Genomic DNA, 19,740 nt, shown 5'->3' with positions numbered 1-19,740 from the left:
TCCATATGACTAGAATTATTGGATATCATTTAAGAAAAAAGTTAAATAATTATAGAAATGTAGACATATCATCAGCTTATTTATTTGTAGCATTTACTGCTGTGCCTTTCACATTAACAGGCACTCAACAAATATTTGTTGAATGAATGAATTAATATAATGAACCATGAGCCTGATGTTCCCCTGCCTGCCAATTTTCTTTTTCAGCTAAGGAATATTGTAGAACGTTATTTGCCTACGAAGGTGCTAATGACGATGAACTTTCTTTTAAAGAAGGGGAAATCATCCATTTGATAAGTAAGGTATGACATTTCAGTTACATCAGTTATTTAGGTGTATCTAGCCTAGTTTTCACAATAGACTAGGTTTTCCTCCAATTTTCAAATATTTGACTTTAGAGATGACATAATTTCACATGCTCATGGTTCTTATAACTCTTCTTATGATATCTTAGAACCATCTCTTGCAGGATTCTGTAATTTTATAGGGCTTAATTAAAGAATAGCTATTTTTTGTACAAGTGAAGTATAGTTAAAGAACTTGGAAACATTCCATTCAGCAGTTACTTATTAAAGAATGACTTTGTTCAAGGTTCAGTGCTAATCGTTGGGGACACAAAGAGAAAAAGAAAGTCTTTACCCTCAGATACCTTACCTTGTACTTGATGGGATGTTGCATTTATAGAAACACACACAGTAGAATGTTAGGGCAGCAAAGTAGTGATACAGGCAGTGTGTTTTATGAAAATTTGGGTGAGACAGAGACTACATAGATGTGTGGTGAGCAGGAAGGGCTTCATGGAGATGATGACACTTGTATTGAGCCACCTTTAGAAAAGGTTTCTAAAAGACAAATATGAGGAGTTGCTGAATTTCAGTTATCAGGATGGCTTTTATGAATGTGCAGAGATAGAGGTAAAAGATGGTTTGTCAGCTTTATGAAATGAGTCCAGTTTGGCTGAAAGCTGAAGTATATGAAGAGAAGTGCTATGAAAGAAGATGAGAAAAGTAGACTGGAGCCAGAATATGGAGGATGTTAAACACTGACCAGGGGGTTTGTGTTTTATCAGATAAGGGAGTAGGGTGGAGTTGGACTAGATGGTCTCTAAGGGGCCTTCCTAGCTCTAACTCAGGGATGCTATGTATTCTTTTCCTTATAAGTTTCATCAATCTCTCACTCATTTTACATTTCAGAAATCTCAGGAACAAAGAATTGAACTGATTTGTTCAAGCTTACAAAGGTAGAGAATGACAGAGTCAGGAGTGGAACCAGAATGTCTTCTGACTCCAAATGCTTCTTTTACCATACTAGATACCTCTGTTGTTCCTGGTTATTTTACCACATAACAATCTCTGATATCTTAGGCATAGATCCCACTTCTGCTTTTTCCTCCAATCAGAATCAGATCAGTCCTTTGTTAATCCATAAGTCCTCCTCAGTCTTGTCTTCCTCTGCTCACGCCTTTAATTATGCTCCTTGCAGTTACCGTTGTATTTTTTAACCAGTTCCCCATTGTTAGTCATCTATGTTCCTTTCATGTCCTCATACTCACTAAAACCTAGCTTTTTCCTGAAAAGTCCACATATGTGGCAAGCATTTCTGGTATTTAGTGTTCCTTTTTCTACTTCTCCTCTTTCAGTAACTGTGAGGACATGGAAGAGTATAGATTAATGATGATTGAAAATTGGTTGGAAAAAAAAACATAACTGAAACTGCAAAGAACATACTGGAGTGGCTTGGATATAGTTTTAGTATACTCTTTGCTTATCATTTTGAAATCCTTTGCCACTCTTACTAAAAGCCTTTGTTCCTTTAGGTTTACATATTCCAGACTTTTCCTGATCATTGTTGCTGCCTTGTATGGACTTGAAGCACACAATTCTTCCATCTTCCATTGTGACTGAGGCATTTTGTTTATAGACTTTCTCTTACTCATCCCTCTCCATTTATTCCCATAGATTTTCAGTATCCATGTTAGTGATCCCTTTTAACGCCCTTTCTTATTATGAACTTTTATTAATAAACACCAACAAGTACTAACATTTCAATATATAAAACTCAAGGAAGTTATATATAAGAAACTAGTAAATGTTTATATTTATTTTTTAAGTTATTAAATCTTTTACAATAATAGCAACTGCCCTACTGGTCTTTATCTCTCTCTGAACTTCCTTCCCCTCTTTTCTGTATATTTTAAAATAAATTTTTGATAACTCCAAATATCCTTCCCCTTTCCTCCTCCCAGAGAGCTTTCCTATATAACAAATATTTTTTTAAAAAAAAGGAAGAGGGGAAAAAATATGCAAAGCCAGTAAGTCTGAAAACATGTGCAATGAACCTGCATAAGGAGTAGCGGTGAAGGTGTCCTCTCATTTCTTTGTAATTTTGCAGCATTCACTTTTTAGTGTTTTGTGGTTGTTCTTTTGCATTTAATTATTATAGTCAATGTACATATTGATTCTACTTACTTTACTCTGCTTCTGTTTATGTAAATTTTTCATGCTGCTCTGTATTCATAATAGTCATCATTTCTTACTTTAATACTATACTTTGTATTAAAGGCCTTGATGTACCACAGTTTATTTAGCCACATTCCAATTGACAGGCATCAACCTTGTTTCTAATTCTTTCCTATCAGAAAGAAAACTGCTATCAATATTTTTGTGTAATGCTGTTAGTAGTTTTCATGGTGCGGTAGGGCAAGTTTTATATCACATCAAAGCTCTGGGGCCCCATGGGTGCTGGGTTAGCCATCACATTCATCAGGGAGACCCTGACCCATGGATAGTCCTCCCATTACCAAGGTTGCAAAGGTAGTCTCCAAGTCATTATGGGTGGGGGTGGGAAATAATACCCTTTAACTTGAGGGCTCCTTTACCCACTTCCTATTGGCTAGGTGTTTTATTATATACCTAGAGAAAACTCTCAAATGGAGAGCCTCTCAGCCTAACACCTTTTCTGAACTGGGAGACAACAGGTTCTTTGTGACATTCAGTGATTCTACCACTGCCTATGAGAGTAGGGTGAACATTCCAGTTATGTATTACAAGGGATTAATGTTACTATAAACCTGGGATAGGTAGAGAATTGTACTTGAATTAGTTTCCCAGTATTTGCCTTAGGTGATCTTTTCTTGTGTGCAACTGTACAGGTTTATAGCACCACCTTTGATAACAAAACCATCCCCATTTATGTTTTCCTTGGCAACCTGACATAAAATGGCAAATCAGCTGGCACTTATAAAAACAACCTTTGGTTTGTCAGCAACAGCCCTCCCCCAGACGGGGTTGTCTTGTCCTCTTACACTATCTGTAGAGTGGCTTTCTTCCCCTTTTGAAGCCCCTTGGCGACTAATAGTCCCAGGATAATTTTTTGTTTGTGGCAATAATCATCCGTAACTGGTTTGGAACATGTGGAATCACTTATTTGGCCCCACCTGTATCTGTCTTTAATCATACTGTAGGTACGGTTGGGGTGGTGGTGGTGGGGAATGTACCAGAAATTTGGGAGTGTGGTGATAGCTTCTGGAGATGTGATTACCATACAGAATCCTGTGAAACAACATGGAAAGGGGATAAAGTTCCTCTCATCCCTGATGCCCTGATGCCTTTTATTAGCATTTCTGCATTGGAGCAGGCTGCTTAGAAACCCTTACTTGAAACTTGTCCAAGCCATGAGCTAGTCCCTTCTCCCTCCAAATTGATGTAGATTTTTTTAGCTCACTAGACTTAGAAAATTTTTTGTATGAGACCTTATTTCAGCTTAGCTAGGAGGGGCCTATGCTATGATCAGTCGGTCTTGTTCCTACATTAATGCATCAAGGGAAATAGTAACTAGCCTTTAGAAGATCCAGCACATTATAGCAGAAAATCGTTTACCTAAACCAAGTGACCCTTGGTGGAATCCTTCTTCCTGGTTTACTCTATTGCAGGAAAATGGCTTATTAGCCACCATAGGTAAATAGGCTGTCTTTGCTCAGTGCTGCTTTATTGTTCTTAGACTTCTCATCAGTTGTTGTGTTAAATTATGCAAAGGGATGTTTCCCAGTGGTCTTTTCTTGATGTGCAGTGCCAATAATGATCACATAAAGAACCTTATAGATGTAGTTTATACATTATGATTTTTTTTTCAGAGGCCTCTTTGTGGTTAGGTATAAGCCTTTTAGCAAACTATCTAGATATGGACATTTTATTTTCCTCATTTGTATAATCCCAAATTCTTTCCACAATGGTTATGCTGATTCACTAGTACACCAACAATATCCATAGCCCCTCCAACATGGTTTATTTCCGTTTTTTCTCATCTTTGCCAATTTTCAAAGCCTAAGGTGAAACCTCAGGGTTGTTTTGATTAGCATTTCTTCTTATAAGTGATTTGGTACATTGTTTCATACAGTTGTTAATAGTTTGCAATTCTTCTCTTTGAAAATTTGCCCATAACCTTTGACCACTTATCTCTTTGTGAAATAGCTTTTGGTGTGGGTGTGGATATACACATACCGTATACCCGCACCCACATACATATATACGTATGTGTTTACATATATGTGTATGTGTGTTTGCCTGTGTCTACCAAACCTTTATCTGAGAAATCTGATAACTTGTTTAGTCTGTTCCACTGGCTTTCTTCTCTGTTTTTTAACTAATACCAAATAATTTTGATAATTGTAGTTTGAGGTCTAGAAATACTCCTCTTTTATCCCCTTTTTTCCCATCATTTTCCTAGATCTTTTGTTTCTCCAGATGAATTTGCTGTCATTTTATTGAGTTTTATAAAATAAATAGCCCTTTGATAGTTTGGTATAGCATTAAAAGTGTAAATTAACTTTGGGAGTATTGTTATGTATATTATATTGGCATGGCTTAGCCATGAGTACTGAATGTTCGTCCAAATTATTTAAGTTATTCTTTATTACTTTAAGGAGTACTTTGTAGTTGATCTATAAAATTATTTTGTATACTTTGGTAACTCCCTAAATGTTTTATGTATTTTGTAGTTAGTTTGAATGGGGCATTTCCATTTCTGTTTTTGCTTCTTAGATTTTTAAATTATTGTTTCTGTAGAATTGCTTTTGATTTTTGAGGATTGATTTTGTAACCTGCAATTTTACTGAAGCTTTCTTAATATCTTTGCTGAGTTCCTAGCAATTGTTTCTGTTTTGGCCAGAAATCCTGAGGGTTTTCTCCTCCCAGGTTGACTTTTTTTTTTTAACTATGCAAAAGACTCCATTCTTTGCCTCATTTCTTACCTAGCCTTAATCACTGAATGGGCATTGCCTCAGTCAAACTGAAACGTGGGAAAGACCTTTTTATAAGGCCAAAATCTCCCATTGCATCCAGGGCCGCCTTCAGTCATCCTGATCTATACCTTGCCACTGGACCCAGATGGGCTCTAGAGGAGAGAGTGAGGCTGAGGACTTTGCACAGCCCTCCCTCCCTCACTTAAATCCAGTTTACTTGTAAGTCATGGTATCGCCTTCCCAATATCATGGTCCTCTTTGAGAATGAAGGACAAGCAACAGGACCCAAGTATACCATTATATTGTCAGCAAATATCTTTATGGCTCTTCTGCATATTTCATAATTTTTTCTTTGAGTTTTTCTTTTTCATTACTATCACTATTTGCTGACTTTCAAAACATGAAACAACTACTTTTAAGTCCCAGCTAAAATCCCACCTTCTGCTAGAAGCTTTTCTTGATCTCCCATAAAGCCTTTCCTTTGTAGTTATCTCTAATTTATCCTGTATCTATCTTGTTGGTACCAAGTTGGTTGAATGTGTCTCCCTCCACTGGACTGTGAGTACCTTGAGAGCTGAGATTGTTTTTTTTTTTTTAACCTTTATTTGTATCCTCAGGGCTTACTTAACAAAGTTCTTGGCACTTAGTAGGCGCTTAGTATATGTTTATTGACTTGATTTGTAACATCATGTGTCTCCAGTTAGGATGTAAGCTTGAGTGCCTGGCGTGTTGCTTAAAATGCTTGTTGATTCATTAATTCATTTACTTCTACTCTTTATAGTCTGCCATGCTTAATCTACTTTTAACTATCAGCCAATAAATATTTATTAAGCACCCAGTATATGCTATGTGCTAAGAAAAGGGGGTAAGAAGAGAGTCTTGCTCTCAAGAAGCTCAGGAATCTAATGGGGAAAATAACATGCAAACTCTATACAAAATAAATTGGAAATTATCAACAGTGGAAACAGAAGGAGCTAGAATTAAGGGGAATTGGGAAATGCTTTCTGTTGAAGATGGGATTTTAACTGAAAGTGGAGTTGGAGATGAGGAAGGAGAGCATTCCAGGCATAGGGGACAGTCAGTAAAAATACCTGATGTTGGAAGAATGTGTGTCTTGTTCAAGGAATAGCAAGGAGACTTGTGTCACTGGATCTCAGACTGAAAAGGCAAGGGAAACAAGTTATGAAGGCCCTGGAATGCCAAACAGCATTTGATCATGGAGGTAATAGGGAGCCACTGGAGTTTATTAAAGAGAAAACAAGTGACATAATCAGACCTGGGCTTTAAGAAGATCACTTTGACAGTGAGTGGAGGATAGACTGAAATGGGAAGAGACTTGTGGCAGTTACACCAACCAGCAAACTATTGCAATAATCCAGGTGTGAGGTAATGAGGGTCTGTACCAGGATAGTGGCAATATTCAAGGAGAAAATGGAAGAGATTTGAGGGATATTAGGAAGGTAGAATTGATAAGTCTTTGTTGTTAAGATTGGATGAACAGATTAAGAAAGAATGAGGAGTATGAAAATTGAGAAAAAAGGAACAGGAAGGGGAGCCTGTGCCCAGATCCAAGAATGGAGTCCAAAGTTCCTATGAGGAGAAAATGAAGATGTTGGTTGGAGTACAGGCTGCTGCATTGTTTGAAATTGGTGACTAGAAAGTGAGGTGGAAAACTGGTTTCAGGCAACAAAAGGTGGAAAGTTCGTCATTCAGAATCTAGAGTGTTTTCAGGAATGGGACCCAAGTTCTCATTGGAAGAAGGTGAGAAAGATGGCCTGGGTGGGGGTCCCATGGCTTGGAACTCAAAGAACCATAAGGGCAAAATGTCACCAAAGTCAAAGGACAAAAGAGTTTCAGGAGGGGGTGGGAGTGGGCCTGTCAGGAGTGAAATGGTAAATGGTTAAGAGAAGACAAGGAGGATCAGGTTTAAGCTTCTGTTTGATCATTTGATCTGGTGTTAAGAAAGTCCATTCCAAACTTGGAGTTCAACTGGTAAGTGATAAGGAAATAAGGCTATGACAATGAGTCTTCTCTTTCTAGAAATTGAGTATTGACATACTGAAGGAGAGGACAGCCTGAAGGAGAAAATCAGAAAAAGGTTCTTGTTCTTTTTATTGATAAATCCTGAACACATTTGTAAGTGCAGGGAAAAGAACTAGTAGAGAGTTTGGATATTCATTGGAGAGGATGTGATTGAAGAAACAATGTCATGAAAGACATGACAGAGAGGGTGACATCAAGATATAAATAGAGAAGTTTAGCCATGAAGGAAGAAGGAACAGAGGAAGACAAAAAATCTTTGGAGGGGCAATAAGAAGAGAGTACAAAAAGCCATATATTTTAGACCTTGGAGGGAACATTTTAAAAGTGAGGAAATTAAGGTCTAAAGGAAATCTAAACAAACTGACCGAAGTCAAGAAAATATTAATTGGCAGATTTGGGATTTGAACCCAGTTTTTTTCATTCCAAGTCCAGCAACCCTTCAAGTGCACTATGTTGACTCATCATGAGTTAACCTGGGTGAGATGGTCTCAAATTTCTCAGTAAAGTAGGAGATGAGCTAATCTCTTGAAAGCAAGGGGCTGAGAAAAAAGGTTTAAGACAGCAGCAACTGTGGAGAGAGATGCAAGAGAAAATTAATCAAGGATTGCTACCAAGAAGAGAAGTCCCAAATGAGGGAAAAGAACATATATTTGTACCAAATTAGTTAGAATGACTCAATGATTTCCTCTTGGTATCACAGATTTAGAAATGAAAGAGTCTTCTGAGGTCATCTAATCTAAAACTCCCCATTTTACAGATTAGAAAACAAAAATTTAAGACAGACTATAACTTGCTCAAGGGCATATGTTTTTCCTTCTGTATATAAGCTCCTTGAGGGCAGGGACTGTTTTGTTTGCTTGTATTCCCAGTGCTTAGCATAGTACCTGAAACATAGGAAGTGCTTAATAAATTCTCCCTTTCCCTCTTCCCCATCCTTTCCTCTTTCTTTCTCTCCTATTTGCCCTAGCCATCTCATCCATTCCTATGATTTTATTGATTTGCCTTTATATGGATTCTTTCAAACTCCACTTTTCACCTCTACCTTGAGCTCTCATTCTATATTTCAACTGTTCAATATATATCTCCACCTCAATGTCCCACTATTACCTTAAACTTTCCATATCCCAAAACAAACTGATTTATCCCTAAAACTCACCTTTCTGTCTGACTTCTTAATACTGGTGACAGCACAGTCCTTCCAGTAACCCAGGTTCAAAACCTCAAAATCATTTTTGACTTTTAACCTTCCTGCTTTCCCACTTCTTTTCATTAGTCATTTTCTAAGTCCTATTTCCTCTCATATTTGTGCCTTCTCCATAAAGTGCAACCATTTTACTTCATTGCCTCAGTAGTTCTCAACTGAACATTTGCCTCTTACTTGGTTTGCTTGCTCCATAAAAATTTCTGATTCTGCTACTCAAAGCTGGCTACAAACTCCAGCATACTTCTCCAACCTTAACTTGCATTACTACTCTTCATGTAGCAACATTCCAAACAGACTGGACTATTGTTGCCAGTTCTTGTCTCACCTTTGCTCACACATTCTGAAATAGACTTTCCTCCTGATTGAATTCCTAGCTGATTGAATCACTGCCCTTCCTTCAAGGCCCAACTCAGGTGCTATCTCCTTCATGTTCCCTGTACATTCCAGCTGAAAGTGCTTTTTCTGATCTCAAATTTCTGAGAGGACTGTGGATTCTCTCCCTTGGTGTTGTTACATGCTACTATTTATCTTGCTAATGTACATGTTGCCCTGCTTTATATTAGCTTATAAGCTGTTTGTTATAAAGGTCTCTGTTATTTAATTGTATCTGTGTTGCTTACTATTCATAGTACAATACTGTTCATATCATAAACACCTAAGTGTTTACTGAATTGACTATTGGACCTGGCTCTTTTGGAAATTACATAGACATGTGATGATATTAAGGCAGCTAGGTGGCCCAATGGATAAATCACTGGGCTTGGAATTAGGAAGACTCATCTTCATGAGTTCAAGTCCAGCCTTAGACACTTACTAGCTGTTTGTCCCTGGACAAGTCCCTTAATCCTGGTTACCTTTAATCCTGGTTACCTCAGTTCCTCTTCTATAAAATGAGCTGGTAAAGGAAATGGCAAACCACTTAAGTATCTTTGTCAAGAAACCTGAATGGGGTTGTGCGGGGTGAGACCACCTGCCAGCAATTAATTAAAAAAAATCAGAGGTCTCTCAAATTTAGAAACAGAAAAACTTCTTTATTGGGAAACCTATAGACAAGTGGTAGGGAGAGCAGGGCCCAGAGTGCAGAACTTAGCTTTATATGCTAACGTAAACAACCCCCACCACCACTGGCCTTTTACTCTCATTGGTGGAGTTCAAGCTTACAATCTTAACACATTTTAGCCAATGCCAAACTCTTAAAAATACTTTTTTCCTTATTTGCTGAGGTTCGTGGAGGGGGGGGAGGTGGGGTGGTTCAGGCTGCTCTAAGTTTCTGATTCCTATGGATCGGGTGATTCGAAACTTAGGCCTAACTGACAGTCAAAAGCCCTGAGCCATGCTAAAAAGTCCCCACTCCCATTCATTCCACTCAAGTCACAGAAAGACCTAGATCTAGATTCCATGAGAGGGCTTCACCATCCCATTCAGGGTCATGAAGACTCAGACTCAGACATGACAACTTATGATCTTTCCTGCATAACATAGCTGGTTATTTGATAGAATCTGATAGCTGTGGTGGTCTTAATCCAAAATTATGGATAATGAAAATACTGTTTGTATTTGGCTTTGGATAATTTCTTAGTTTAAATATGAGTTTTTCTGAAATTCACAATATTTTAAAAGAAATAAGGGCTTGGTGGCACAAAGCTGTTATCCCTGCTACCAGAGAGAACTGAGGCTGGTGGATAGCTTAAGCTTAGGGACTATGATCTGCAGTAGGCTAAACTGATTTGGAGTCTCTGCACAGCATCAATAATGGTGAGCCCCCAGGAGTAGGAGTGGAGATGGCAGGCACCAGGCTGCCTTAGGAAAGACAACCCACTCAGGTTGGAAACAGTCAGAGCTCCCAGGCTAACCATATTGGATTGGGCCCATGAGTAGACACCACACCATACTTTGCATTTGGATGAGATAGAGAGATCTAGTCTCTCTCACCCTCTAGCTTTTTGGGAAAAAAAAAAAAAAGAAGAAAAAAGATGGAATGAATCAGTGGATTGAACAAACCATATTATAAACAAACTGTGTTATAATGGAAAAATTACCATTTTTTTGTTTCTTCATATTGTGGACTTCCTCTATATTCTGGATTTTGCCTGCCTTATCGCTTGATTGATACAAAGCAGAGCTAAGCCTTCTAACTAATCCATCCTTGGTGGCTGGAGTGGAGGCAATTATTTGTCTTTTCCACCTTCTGAATCAAAGTGAACATGAACCCTGTATGTCATCAATGCCTTGTTTTGTTTAAGAGAAACATTCTTAGAAAGTCACATATAAAGGAATTGATTGCCAATATAATTGAAGTGAATTTTTAAATACTGTGAAATTTACCTGCTTGGGCGATTAGAAGACCACTCCATGTATTGTTGAGTTTTCTGGGGCAGTCATTCCATGTCCTTGCTATGAAAGGAAAGTGTCCTATAGATTTACTTTTTTCAGTTATATCATTTGGTAGTTTCATGTCTCTTTTAGTCTTTTTGGGTTTGTCTTACTCTATTTGTTTTTCAGCCCCCTTTCTACTCATTTGTATCTATTGTCTGATCAGCCTTCAACTTTAGTAAGTTCTTATCACCTATTTTTGCTAGCTCCCAACACTTCTTCACCACTGTACCCTCTAATACCACTGTCAAAGGAAGACAATTTACTACTAGAAACAAAAAGTTGGTATTTTTAAAGAATGTTCCCCCTCATAGCAACATCCCTGTAATAATCATCCTCTTCATTCGCGCTGTGGCCAGAATATTCTGCTTGCCTCTTGACTCCATTTCTCTCCTCCTGCCCTGGTAACCTTTATATCGCCATCATTGCTGATTAGTTTTACCTGAGATTTAAACTTCTTTCCTGACTGTTGACTCATGAAATCACTTTTAGTTTGCAGTAGAGTCATTTCTCTCCCACTCTGTACTTGTCTATTAACACCACTAGTGTTCTTGCCTCCTTGCTTACTAGACTTCTCTTTTCCATTGAACTTAATGATTATCTCTTCTCACCTGCTTATCTCCTTTTAATTTCTCTGCATCTATGTTTTAGAGTTTTGTGATTGACTTTGATTCAGAGTACATAATTTTGTCACTGGTACCATGTACTCAGAGCATAGTGTAATATAATCATGCCATTCGTTAGGATCTACGACATGGCTGAGAATGTGCCACAAGAAGGTACATATTTAAGATGCAACATTAAAAAGGAACATGTTGGAACTGTTTAAGTCTTTGCTATTTATAGCTAGTTATAATTTTTGTGCTTGTTGTTTGTCAATAAGATTCTTTTTAGATTATTTTAAAAACACAATTTTAGGCAAACAGATAACTGTCAAATATGAGTTGTTATCACCACATACAGTGTATTTACATTTTGTTGCAAAATAATTGTGTCAAAATGCTTTCACATGTTTTTGATTTGGTTTTCTGTTATCTAGATAAACTATTAATATTTCTTAGTGATGCACACAGCATTGAAATCCTGGGTTATTTCTTTTTCCTGATCTCTCAGTAATCTAATTCTTTAGAAGTTTAACATGTATTTTCTTAGTTTTTTTTTTAATTGCTATTATGTAACATTAATATTGTCTCCTTACCTGCTATCATCCAAAGCTCTTAAATGTATTATTGGAATAGTCTGGTCAGAAATCCTAGTCTTTACTTATTTCCTCCTTCTAGTCACTCCCAATTTTGGTGCCTTTCCAGTGGTTTTGATTGTGAATTGGGAAGTGAAGATACAATATCTGGATTTGTATTTTATTGGATTGGATTTTTTTTTTCACATCATCCTGATCACATCTTGCGGGCAGTGGTTAATGGTAAACAAATGAGAAATCGCCCTTTAATATTACATATATTCCCTCTTGGACTTAAGACAACATTGTATACTTAAGGTTATGTTCCTTTATATATACACACCACATGCTAGCTGTGTCTTCTTCTATACAGAAATGAACAATAGTGAGGTGTAGCGGAAAGGGAGAGTACTGGACTTGAAGTGGAGAGAGTTGGATTAGAATATTACTCCCAAAACTTAGTAGCTATGTGACTGTGAACAAATCACTTAGGGTAACATCCATAACGTCCTCACCTGTAAAACGAGGACTTATCGTAATTGTTTCAAGGTCTTTTTTTGAGGTGCCAATCAAGTAATGTTTGAATAACACTTTTTGTATCTTAGAGGGACATATAAATGTTAGCTATTATTAGTATATTGAAAAACTAAAATGGCAAAATTAATGGACTTTTAAGACTAGTCTAAGTAATCCTATTGAATATTTGCCTATTCAATTTGCTATAATGCTTCCTCTCGTATTTCGTATATTCTTATGAAGAGGTTAAAGAAAAAATGAAGATAATAGGGAACCATAGGTTTCTAGAGGTGCCCAAGACTCCAAAATACCTACACGCCAGGTCCTGCCGAAAGAATTCGACTCAAGCCTTCTCAGCCAAGGGAAAAGACAAAGTTTATTAGGGATTCACCATAATGGGTTGTCTTAAGAAGTCCCACCCTTTGTGATGCCTGTTTTCACAAGCTAGCCAGATTCAGTCTACTGAGCTAGGTTGAATCTGAGCACCTTCATGGAGGCGAGATGGAGATTATATACGCAAAAATTGTGGGAGGGATCAAGGAATGGTCTGGGGTGAGTAGAGGAGGGGTTTAGGGAGGGTCTTGAGGAGGAGTCTAAGGAGGAGCTTGATGGGACCTGGATGAGGTCAGACTCCAGCAACCAGGAAAATGGGATTAAGGGTGGGAAGTAGCTGAAGACATGGATATTGATAGTATCAAGGGTGGGAAGTAGCTGGATAATAAAGGGCAAGGCTAGGTAGAGATTTGGGCCTAATGATAATGTAAGGCAGATCTAGTTGGAAGATTCAAGGAGAGTTCAAGGGGGTTCCCAGAGACTGTGCCCTCATCACTTATATATTGTTTTATTTCTCATTTACTTTCCTACAGCAGTTGTTGCTAATCCATTTTAAAATATCACTTTGTCTAGAATAATGGATTATGTGTAGTGAACAGGAATGCTGTTGACATAGTATGTTGGAAGTGAGAGTTTTCAAGTGTACAGGCATTTAAACTTTTTCAAATGTTTCTTTTCCTTTTAAAATAACTTTTTCCCCATCTGTCTGGAATGTGTTAGGTATGGGGATAATGGAGTCCCTGAGGAGAACTTTTGGGATTTCTTAATGACCTCTATTCTAAGATTTTTTTTAGAATTTTAATCTTAAAAGGGACTTTAAAGGAAGACAAGTCTTACAGATTGTTAAAGCTACTTAATAGTTCTTAATTCCTACATTTGAAAAAAATGTTCTTGAGTATTTGGTCTGTGGAAATATTTTAGCAATTTGAATAATAGAAAATAAATCAAACTTTGTTTTTAGAGTAACTCTTTTTCACTTGACTCTTAAATAGGCGATGGTTTCTTTTAGTCTGGTGAATTTATTATTTATCATCATTTGCCCTATTAAATAACAACAGAAACAGATAACTCTTATTTTAGTTAGGCTATAAGTACCATCTATAGTAATACTAATAATTTTTAGAAGTTTCAGATTTGATCATTTTCTGTGAAGGATGTGTTCAATTATTTGTAAAAACTTGATAGAATTGAATAAAAATACTGAATTACTAAGTTGTATATATTCTTTTTCAGTTCAATTCAGTCAGGTATTATTGTCCTGAGTAATAAGTAACCTTTACTTTAATTTTAGGACACTGGAGAAGTAGGATGGTGGAAAGGTGAACTTAATGGTAAAGAAGGAGTGTTTCCAGACAACTTTGCTATTCAGATACACGAACAAGATAAGGACTATCCAGTAAGTAAAATGTTTTTGGTTGACTATAATTCTTCAGTTAAAGCACAGATATTTTGCCAGCATTTTTAAAAGAATATGATGTTGTATTGTCATTGAATCATGATAATGCAAAGCTGCCAGGTTTATATATTTGTTTAAAATTATGTTTTAAAATGGTAGAGTGACAGTCAACATTTGTAAAAATGCATCAGTTGAATGTGCTTCACACCATCATCCCTAATTTGTCCGAAAAAGTGTAGCTGACTCTTAAGTGCTTTTATGCGCGTGCTCCTGCACTCACGCTCTCTCTCTCTCTCTCTCTCTCTGTCTCTCTCTCTCACTCTTTCTCTCTCTCTGTCACTCGAGCTCTCCCCCCGCTTCCCTCTCTCCTTTCCTCCCCCCCCCCCTTTCAGGCATACATATAAGTATATTGGAAAGAGTATTCAATTTGCAATCTAATGACCTGTATTTGAATTCAGACTCTACTTGCTTGCTACCTTTGGGGAAGGTCCTTTAAAATCTTGCTTCAATTTCTTTTGTAAAGTAAGGAATTATACTGGATTCTTGTCTTTCCTAATTCTAATTCCTATGCAGTGGTTTCTTGTTGCCTCTAGGAAAAAACACAAATGCTTCCGTTTAGCTTTTTTGAAGCCTTGTACAACCTGGTCCCACCCTTTTTAAAAATCTTCCTTGGACTTTAATCCCCCTCTCACACTCTTCAGTCCAGCCCAAGGGGTTTTCTCAGTTCATTACACACAGCACTTTATATCCTGGCTCCAAGCCTTTGCATTGATCCTCCACCATGCCTAGAGTGCACTCCCTCCTTACCCCCACCTTACCCCCATTACTCGTGTTTTAATAGTCTGTTCCCTTAGGTTACAGCTCAGGTACCATCATCTATATGAAGCCTTTCCTGATACCCCCAATTTCCAGTGCTCTCCCCAAACTATCTCTTTTTGTCTACTTTGTATATATTTATTAACTTTGTTTTTATATGTGTTTATTTCCCCCATTCCATTAGATTATAAGCTCTTGATGAATAGGGATTGTTTTATTCATTGCATTATATGCTCAGTGCCTAGCATAGTGTCTGGCACATAGGCACATAATAAATATTTGTTGATTGATTAATCTGATACTCTTATTTTTTAAGCTTATTTTTCTTATTTTCTGTGAACTAATAATCTATGCAGCATATTATTTCTTGAAATGCTTAAAGTGTTTTGTTATAAAGTCTCAACTCAGAAGTCTAAAAATTTAAAGATACTTACGAATTTTTAGTAAATATTGATTATATAGTAAAATTGCAAGGAGAATGCATATCATAAAACTTCAAATTTCTGTGTTATGTAGCAATTTCAAAATTATTTTGACAGCATGCTTTGTGTTAATAATTACGTTATTTTTTCCCTAGTTGTACTATTTTTTAAAACCTCCAAGACTTCTGTGGCATTTTCTTTATTAAATCCTTTTGAAAAACTACTTCTTTTCCCCTCCCTAGTAATAATCTTTCTACTAAGAGGCAGTTCGACTAAGAATTTAGGTGCTATTTTTCTTTTGTTCTCCCTCTTTTTTAACAAAATATTTTTAATGTTATTTTTTAAAAATTTCATTCCATATTCTCTCCCCCCTCTTGCTTCTCCTGTATCCATTGAGAAGCAAAAACAATATGATATCAATTATACATGTGAAATTATGGAAAATATTTCCATATTACCCCGCCCCCTAAAAAAAGGCGAGAAAAATAAAGGGAAAAAATTTTACTTCAATTTGAAATTACATCACTTCTGTCTCTGGAGGTAGATAGCATTTTTCTTCATGAGTCCTTTGGAATTGCCTTGGATAATCACCAAGTCTTTCACAGTTGATCTTTTAACAACATTGCTCTTACTGTGCACAATGATCTCCTGGTTCTTCTCTCTTGATTTTGCATCATTTCACATAGGTATTGCCAGGTTTCTCTGAAACTACCCTCCAGCCCCTTTGTCATTTCCCTTAGCACAATAGTACTCTTCTCACAATCATATGCTACAACTTATTCAGACATTCCCTGATTGATGTGCAATCCCCTCAATTTCCAGTTTTTTGCCACCATTTATCTTGTATGTGTAGTTCCTTTTCCTTTTTCTTTTATTATCTGTAGGGTGCAGACTGACCTAGTAGTGGTATTGTTGGGTCAAAGGGTATGCACAGTTTTATAGACCTTTGGACAAAGTTCCAAATTACTCTTCAGAATGGTTGGACCAGTTCACAACTCCACAAACAGTTCATATAATTTTTTTCAAAATTTGTTATTAATTTTAAAGTTTTTTTTCTTTTTGAATTTTGAGTTCCTTCCTCCCATGCTACACCCACCTACTTAGAAGGCAAGCAATATGATATCAACTATATATATAAGATCATGCAAAACATTTCCATATTAGCCATGTAAGAAATGGGAGGAGGAGTTTTGTTTCCACAGAACTAAAGGTGTGCTTCCGTCCCCCACCCCAGCTTTAGCAGAAACCAGGCCTCAAGGTCAGTCAGGTGAGAGGTCAGAGGCTTGTAGGAATGCGAATGCTTTTTGAGAAGGCAGTCGGGGGTGGGGGGGGGGGGTTAGAGAGGCCAAACCAACTTGAACCAGTTCAAGTTTATCTAGGGTCTGGTCTTGGTCAAGAATCCAGGCCCACTGATTTGCATAATTTGCATATGTTAAAGAGGGAAAGTAGGAGAAGTAAAAGAATGTAGTTTAATCCTAAACTAAGACAAGGAAAATCTAATTAACTTCACTTTTGCTTCTGTATCCTTATTATCCTACCTATATAAACTGTATAACATAGGAAAACTAAAAATAAAGATTGTAAACTAACCATAACTCTAGCAGGAGTGGAGGGAATGGTTACCCCTGCTCCTGCAGTTGCATCAGTGTGAATGTTCCAGTGAGCACTACACCCGCTCTCTTGAGAAGCGTAAAAATGCCTTGCTCTGCCCACTCTGGTCCTGAGTTCTTTGGGTGAGAATGGACAAATCACATGGATTTTCCTAAGGTTAGGGAAAGCAATGAGCAGCGGAAGCTCGTCTCAGGCTTACTTCCTGATCCGGCCTTGGGGAGCCCTGTGATCCCTACTGCGGTGTTAAGAGGGCTACCACTCAGGATTCTCCTGGGGAACCCTGTGGTCTGCACAGCCTTCTTAAGGGGACATCACTTGGGACTTCCAGCCCTGTCTCAGGAGCCTTGTGATCTTATCGCTGTTCTAAGGGGCCATCACTTGGGTCCTCCTTATGGTCTAACCCTTAGGAGGAGGCCCTGGGATCCCCACAGATTAAGGGGGGGCAACCACTTGGTCTTCCTTGGGGAGTCCTGTGGTCTGCACAGCCTTCCTTAAGGATTATCACAGGGTTCTTCCTTAGGACTTTGGCCCTGCCTAGAAACTCCAGTGGTCCCCAAAACTGCATTTCTCACAATTTGGGGAGGTCCAGTGATCGCCAAAACCACGTTTCTCACAGCTGTATTGCAAAAAAAGCAAGAAAAATCAAGAAAACGAGAACATTATACTTAAGTTTGCACTCAAAAGTTTATGAGATCTCTTTGAAGGTGGATAGCATTTTTTCATCAAGAGTCCTTTGGAATTATCTTGGATCATTGTGTTGATCAGAGTAGCCAATTCTTTCGTAGTTTGTCATTATTACAACTTTGCTGTTACTGTGCACAGTGATCTCCTAGTTTTTTTCACTTCATTTTGCATTAGTTCATATAGTTCTTGCCAGGTTTTTCTGAGACCTACCTCCCTTTTCATTTCCCACAGCACAATAGTACTCCATGGCAATCATATACCACAATTTATTTAGCTGTTTTCCAGTTGATGAGCATCCTCTTGATTTCCAGTTTTTTGCCATCATAAAAAGAACTGCTATAAATATTTTTGTATATATAGTTTCTTTTCCTCTTTCTTTAATCTCTTTAGGGTCCGACCTAATAGTTGTGTTGCTAGGTCAAAGTGTAGCCACGGTTTTATAGCCGGTTGAGCCTAGTTCCAAATTGTTCCTTATAGTGGTTGGACCAGTTCACTACTCCACCAACAATTCATTAATGTACTTGCTTTTCCCTCATTCTCTCCAGCATTTGTCATTTCTTCTAGGTGTGGGTGGCACTTCAGAGTTGTTTTAATTTGCCTTATTTTAATCAATAGTGATTTAGAACATTTTTTTAATATAACTATAGATAGCATGGATTTCTTCTTTCTGAAAACTGCCTTTAAATTCCTTGACCATTTATCAATTGGAGAATGGCTTTTACTTTTAGAAATTTGACTCAGTTCCATATTCAATATATATTTGAGAAATTCAGCCTTTATCAGAGAAACTTGCTACAAAAAAACAAAAGAAAAAGATTTGATGCTATTTCATTGTCTATGCTGCTTTTTCTTTTTAAAGCAAAACATGGTTTTCCTGATTATTCCTTTTAATTAGGTCTATTTTTCCTTTTGCTTTGTCTGAGATCATGATTGCTACCCTTGCCTTTTTTTAGTTTAGCTGTTAGATTGTGTTCTAGCCCTTTATTTTAACTCTTGGTGTGTCTTTCTCTTTCAAATGTATCTCTTATAACCAACATATCACTGGATTTTCACTTGTAATACATTCTGCTCTATGCTTCTTTTTTATGAGTGAGGTCATCCTATTCACATTCACAGTTATGATTACTGTGTATTTCTCTCCATCTCTTTTTCTTCTGTTTCTTTTTCTCTCTCTTTTTATTCTATACCTCCTCCAAAGTCTATTTGTTTCTACCACTGCCTCCCTTAATCTGTCCTCTCTTTTATTATCTTTAAACTGGGTTGGGGGGGGGCTCTTTTTCTTATCCTATTTCCCTTTTGGGTAAGTTATATTTTTCTCTCTTTGAAGCAATTTTGATGAATGAGATTTGACAATTGCCTACCCCTCCAACCCCACTCCCACCTCCCACCCCCATTTTCCCCTCCATTGTAAAAGCTTTTTGGCTACAATATTCCTAGGAGTTTTTCTTTTGGGATCTTTTTCAAGAGGCAATAGGTGGGTTCTTTCAATTTCTATTTTACCCCCTGCATCTAGAATGCTAAGGTATTTTCCTTCTTAATTTCTTGAAATTAGATGTCTAAGCTCTTTTATTGATCATGGCTTTCGGTAATCCAATAATTTTTAAATTATCTCTTTTGGGTCTATTTTCCAGATCAGTTGTTTTTCCAGTGAGATAGTTCACATTTTCCTTTATTTATTTTGACTTTATTGTTTCTTCTCCCCACCCCTCACCCCCATTTATTTATTTACTTTTAGTTTTGCATTTGCTTTTATAAGATTTTGAGTTCTAAATTGTTCCCCCTCCCCGAGACAGCATGCAATCTGATATAGGCTACATATACATTTAAGATCACATTAAATGCATTTCCACATTAGTCATATTGTGAAAGAAGAATCAGATCAAAAGGGAAAATCCAGGAGAAAGAAAAAACAAAAAGCAACAAAAG

At 37.3% G+C, this 19,740-nt stretch overlaps 1 protein-coding gene across 2 annotated transcripts in view; it reads left to right on the top strand.

The window, feature by feature from the left end:
• LOC118856385 (CD2 associated protein) overlaps positions 1-19,740 on the top strand; it is a 165,882-nt gene that overhangs the window by 101,672 nt on the left and 44,470 nt on the right. The window contains exons 9-10 of one of the 2 annotated variants that reach the window (XM_036766673.1): positions 208-302; positions 14,177-14,281. In XM_036766673.1, the coding sequence (XP_036622568.1) occupies positions 208-302; positions 14,177-14,281 (200 nt within the window). The remainder of the gene's footprint in view (positions 1-207; positions 303-14,176; positions 14,282-19,740) is intronic. The other variant, XM_036766674.1, reaches the window with a different exon arrangement.

Source organism: Trichosurus vulpecula, chromosome 7, assembly GCF_011100635.1.
Source record: "Trichosurus vulpecula isolate mTriVul1 chromosome 7, mTriVul1.pri, whole genome shotgun sequence".
NCBI lineage: Eukaryota > Metazoa > Chordata > Mammalia > Diprotodontia > Phalangeridae > Trichosurus > Trichosurus vulpecula.
The sequence above is the reverse complement of the archived record's forward strand: the minus strand, read 5'-3'. Positions and strand labels throughout refer to the sequence as shown.